We start from the raw sequence: 6,000 nt of genomic DNA on the forward strand, positions 1-6,000 counted from the left end.
TTTCTGATTGCGGATTCGAGTTAAGCACCCCGAAAACTACTAGAAAAGTATATTTTGGTTCTTGTGGCAAACAAATTTTGATTTGGTTGGCCAGTGTTGTTTCTGATTCAAAGACCGCTACTTAAATTCTAAATATCTCGGGCATTAAAAGAGATATCGGAAAGATTTAAACAGTTTTTGAAAGAAGAATATCTGTTATTATAATCACCTTTACAAATTTGTTTGTAATGAATTACCCCACATTAAAACAGAACCTCGAAAACAGCCAAAATGACGTTTTTTAGCATTTTATAACGGTAATATTTCAAAAACGGAGGCCAATAACAATTTTCTGACTTCAGATTCGAGTTCAGCACATCAAAAACTACGAGAAAAGTATATTTTGGTGCTTGTGACAAAAACCTTGTTGACCAGTGTAATCAGATAGAGTTTGATATATACCGAAAACCAACAAACACTGACAGATGTATTCCATCCAATTCAAATCATCCAAAACAAACTAAATTTGCAGCTTTGAATTCCTATTGTTACCGTGCTATTAATGTTCCTCTTAGCAAAAACAATTATAATAAAGAAATTGAAAATATTCAAAGAATAGCAAAAATAAACGGTTATACTAATAGAATAGTCAATAGTTTATTAAAAAAACATCGAGAGAAAAAAGATTTGAAGAATTTAACCTCTTTAGTTCCTATTAAAGAAAATGTATTAGCATATATGGGTGGTACATTCATTGAAGGGTTGACTTACTCTTTAAAAAGAGTACTAAATAATTTTTCAATAAAACTATCACCAAATAGCAATGGTAATAAAGTCAAAAATCTAATTGGGACCATAAAAGACAAAACAGATATTCTTGAGAAATCTGGAATTTATTCAGTGATTTGTCAAGACTGTGATGAAATATATATAGGCCAAGCGATACACTCAAAAACATTACACGAATCAACACCAGCAGATCATATGATTGATAAAAATCATAAAATAGCAGGTTTTCGTTTGTTAAAAGAAATTAACAACCCAAATTTATTAAATGCTTACGAAGAAATGTTCATAAATCATACAAAAAACATGAATAAAAACAAAACTTTTGAACGATCTTCTTTGCATAAATTCTTAAAACCATTATCATCTAAGGACATTTTTGAGAAAAAATTTTAAACGCATTTATTCACTTCCCTTTTCTTCTTTTTATTATAAAATTATCATTATTAGACATTATTAAAATAACTTTAAATTTCAATTACTTAACAAAATTATTAAAATTTCAATTTATATAAAAATATTTTTGATTAATTTGTAAACTTATCAAAAAAATTTTTAAAAATTATATTTTTTGCTATCACCTGAAGATGAAAAGTTAACTTTTCGAAAACGTTTGTAAATAAATACAACTATTGTACGAGGATAAGAAGTGTTTTATTATATACCTAAAAAGACATTAATTTTTTATTTTCACAAAAAAGCATTTGACTTATTTTATTAACCTTAAAATTTTGATTTCCGATTTATCGGAATTTGGCCCTTTTAATTTTCAACTTGGCGATTTAAGGCTCCTTTTTTTCATTTTTATCTACTGCAAATTTAATTTAACTCCTGTCCAGAATATATTGACAAAATGAAATACCAATAAAATTATACTGGAGTCTGCTTAGCAAAAATTATCTGAAAATTGAAAAAAAATCAAAAATCTGATACCAAAAGAAAATTGATTGCGTTTTCTAGACCATTTTTGAAAGTGGCTATTTTTGGCTCCAAGATTTTTCAAAATCTGCTCCTTGCCTCCAAAATATTCTGACAACACTGTGTATCACCTATAGTTACGGTGACCATATTTCTGGAAGCGAAACCCGGGACAGATAAAAAATTCGTGGGATCGTTTTAAAAATATTGATTTTTCAAAAAAAATTAAATTTTTTTAAATCAGTTTTCATAATTTTTCCTTACTTTGATATCAAGATTTCCTAAACGATTTTATGGGAGCGTTTTTGTTGAAATCATTTAAGTCGTTTACGAAATCAGAAATCAAGAAAATGTTTTATAATAATGTCTGTTTATAACTTCTAAAAAAATATTTTTTTTAATCAAAATCGGAAGAGCTATTTTTTAACATTTTAATTTTATTTCAAATAATTTTGAAATTGTATGATCTTTAACACAACTTTTAACACGTCCTTAAAAGTTTTCAAACTTATCTGGGTTCTTTACTCTTCCATATGTTGTTCTTTATTCGAAAACATTTTAACTGGTGTAGAAACCTGACAAACAGCAGCTGGAACTAGAAGAACATTTTAAAAAAACTAAAGCCTAGTCTAAAGGCGAAACGAAAATTTTCATACAAAACCAGCACAACGAAATCGTGAATGAAAATTTAACTTTTCGTTGTTTGTCAATCCTATTTATTTGTCCAGGCAATTTTTCTTGCAGCAACAGTTTTTTGACTTTGGAGACTTAGAAAAATGTTCGTTTTGCTTCAGAAGCGTACTAAGCTTTTTGCTTTATCCGAAAAATTAGAAAAAATTTAATTCCAACCAGTATTTTCTTATTTTCCGTACAAAGTATTTAAAATATTGAATACAAAAATCAGAGAATGTGCAAATACTGGACAATCACGGGACAAATTACAAAATACGGGACACTTATACGTCCCGGGTTTCTTAAATAAAAACCCGGGACAAGCTGTAGAAATACGGGACAGTCCCGGGTAAACCGGGACGGATGGTCACCGTACCTATAGTCCAGTCATATTAGTAAATGGAATCGCATTTTTGCGGGTCCTTATCATAAGAAACGACCTGTTGGAATGGGATGATCAGATCGGGAGCAGCCGTCATCTTGGAAAAGAGGTTGGTGTCGTTTTTATTTAATTGCTCCATTTACACTCATGATATTTATAAACGAATTTTTGTTAGTTGATTAAATTCAATTTTATGGCTTGGTCTAATTCCGGAGTTGTTTCGCAAGGTGGGGATAAAAATGTCTATTCTCCCTCGTTTAGTCGGGAGGAGAAATTCATTAAAAAAGATTGACTTAGGTAATTTGAAATATTATTATAAACCAACGATTGCACCTACAATAAAGTGCTATACCTTCCTGTAAAGCCAAAAAACCTTGTCTTTTATTTAAATTTTAAATAAAGCCATTTTAAGAGAAGAATCGCCACTACATTAACTGCGCCATTCAACAAGTCGTTAAAAGTGGGTACCTATTTACTAAAAAATTACTTTATCTAATATTCTTTTTTACGCTACAAATTGCTTCCACAGCATAAATTACTTCCTAATTAGTCTAGACTAGATAGACCAGAGTCTACCTCCCTTGGGAAAGGAGGTGAATATGATAAAAATGAAAGGAATAATAACACGGTTCGACACTGAAAATACACCCTACAAATTACATAGTGTAAGATGTTCGTATGGTCGAATAATGCATAAAAATATTTTTGTTATATTTTTGGAACCCTCCATTTTTTTTATTTACAAAAAACCATTTTTACAGATTTTACGATGTAATCTATCAATATCTCAGTCATTTTTTTAACAATTCTCAATCTGTTATATGTTTTTGGAAAGAGGATTCTCAGATGTACGTATATAAGTCTATTGTTGAAACAAATTAAGTATAGCGTGTAGGTTTTTATCCCATAAATCTTGAAAAAGTGATTTTTTCCTCATTTTTTCAACTTTACCCATTTTTTAGTGCACAATAAAACAAACAAAAAAATAAAGTTATTTTATATTCTGAAACAATTTTTATTGAGGCACAAATTAGTGTATTGTTTTATTGAATTCGACCAAAACTGCGGAATCTAGGCTACTTTTTCGTAACTAGAATATATGGCATATAATGATGTGAATTGGAAGGTGAGCAATAGGGTCTCGCTATTTTAAAATAATTGGAATTTGTATGCTTCTAGGATCTTATATGGTTGGAAATAAACTAAAAAAAATACGAAGATAGAAATAATTTAAAAAAAAATATTCCTCAAGTCTCTAACTTCATTCTAACCCGTGCCGCCAAGGGGCTAAAGTTTCTTATTGGAATAACATGGGGTTTCTTAGACCTTGTTTGATCAATTTTAAATTCCAGATAAACCATTTGTTCAAAAAATTTAAAACTTAACAGACTCAAACTCTATAAGTGTAGCTATCATGTGAACATTTTTCAGATTTTTAATTGTTATAATTTGAGCGATTTAGCTTGGTAAAGAAAATCATTTTTTTTCAGACTTTTTCAAAAATCGCTTTTTACACGTTTAATGCCAAAAAAATTAAAAACATACATTTCAATTCACAAATAAGCGTAGTATGTATATTGAAAATGTATATTTAATTCAAAGTTAATATAATATAATATACGGGCGAGCCAAGTTCGGGCAGTGGGTGGGTTGAGTTTATAATGGTATATCTCGATTTCCAGCAAATCTGCAAGTCCTATGGATAAAAGTGGCATGGAAAAGTTGTAGATCGTAAAAAGATCTAGCTACATTTTTTGAATTAACAAATAACCTCAAAAAGTATGTGAAAAATTCAAATAATCGAGTTTTTGGTTTTTTTATTTTGATCAGCTTTTTCAAAAAGTCAGTGTAATCTCTACTTCCTGATGGTGTAAAAATAAATATTTCACTACTATACCATAATACATGTTCTCGGAAAATGCAAACAAAAAAAAAAAAAAAATGAAAAAAGCTTGAATTAAAAATTTTTTTTAATCATTTTGTACAATTTTGGGCTATTTAATAAAATTTACACTTTAATTACTCAAAAACCGTAACATTTGTCAATGTAACATGAAATCTAACGGTTTTTGAGTAATTTAAGTGAAAATTTTCCTATAGATTGTTATATATTTTATAGCGTGGTGTTTTACCCTTTTAAATAATTTAACTATATAATATTTTGCATTGAAAATTGATTTTTTTATTTTTTCAAGGTAAATTTCGTCGAGAGTTTCGCAATGCTTTAGATAAATGCAGGTGTGGCCGCATTCGTGTGGAGGATCGATCTTTTAACCAGAGTAACCCCTTGTCCAGACTTCACAATATCAGTCCCAGTATAAGAAGCAATTATAATCTAACGAGTGTAAGAGACATCACTTTGACGCGGGAAAGCTCCCGACAGGTAAAAGTCAAGGTCTTTTTTTTAAATATTTTTAATTCCTACAAATACATTTTATATTATTCAAAACTCAAATAGACAATGCAAACAACATTTGTTGAGAACAATGGTAATGGGCATTCCATTAACACACCCATATTGAGCTCGAATAAGGATCTATGACGAGAACGACTGAGGGTATCGTGGTCGAAAACTGTTCCTCCCAGAGATTGTTACAGTTGTAATGATCCAATTGTATAAGTTATCTCAGAAAAGCATTAATGTATTATTAAGATCTTGTAAATAAAATAAATTGTGAGAATTTGAAATTTGTTCTAGTATAATCTCTACTCACTGTTCTTGCCGTCTTTGATTAATTTTGTGATTTTTTTTTATAAAATATTATTTTTTATTTGTATATTTTCGACGAGTCGAGGAATGTTTTTGGATACGTTTCTGCAGTGGCTGCCCATCTTTTGCTGGTTCCCTTCTAACTCTCCCTCCTCTGCCCCCTTGTCCTACCCCTATTAACTTCGTTCATCCCTGTCTAACCTGTATTTTTCTATCACGTTGTCTTCTTTACCCTCACATTATTTATTTATTTATTCAACTAAAGACTAACAGCCCTATTTATAAACTCATCATAGACAGTGCATAGCATTATGTACTCTTTATAATGTCTTTAAACAGAAAATTGTTATTTATAAAATTTATGCAACGTTTAATAGAGATTGTATAAACTAAACGCGTTTTTAGGTTGATATAATTTATGATATTGATATAATTTATTTTGGCGTTTTTGTTTTTTTCTTTGTTTATTTTCGAATCAGATGGAGTTATTTTATCGACAGATGGAGTTGTTTGTCGTGATAAAAGTACTAATTTTCCATTTTTAGAACTTGTT

General features: G+C 29.4%; 1 protein-coding gene across 5 annotated transcripts in view; it reads left to right on the forward strand.

Annotated features, from left to right (window-relative positions):
- LOC129906320 (orexin/Hypocretin receptor type 1-like) overlaps nucleotides 1–5,425 on the forward strand; it is a 226,373-nt gene extending 220,948 nt beyond the window's left edge. For 4 of the 5 annotated variants that reach the window (XM_055982037.1, XM_055982038.1, XM_055982034.1 and 1 more), the window contains 2 exons: nucleotides 4,933–5,132; nucleotides 5,196–5,425. In XM_055982037.1, the coding sequence (XP_055838012.1) occupies nucleotides 4,933–5,132; nucleotides 5,196–5,279 (284 nt within the window). In that variant the 3' untranslated portion in view covers nucleotides 5,280–5,425. The remainder of the gene's footprint in view (nucleotides 1–4,932; nucleotides 5,133–5,195) is intronic. The other variant, XM_055982036.1, reaches the window with a different exon arrangement.
- The last annotated feature ends 575 nt before the right edge of the window (nucleotides 5,426–6,000 follow it).

This window comes from Episyrphus balteatus, chromosome 1, assembly GCF_945859705.1.
Source record: "Episyrphus balteatus chromosome 1, idEpiBalt1.1, whole genome shotgun sequence".
NCBI classification, from domain to species: Eukaryota; Metazoa; Arthropoda; class Insecta; order Diptera; family Syrphidae; genus Episyrphus; species Episyrphus balteatus.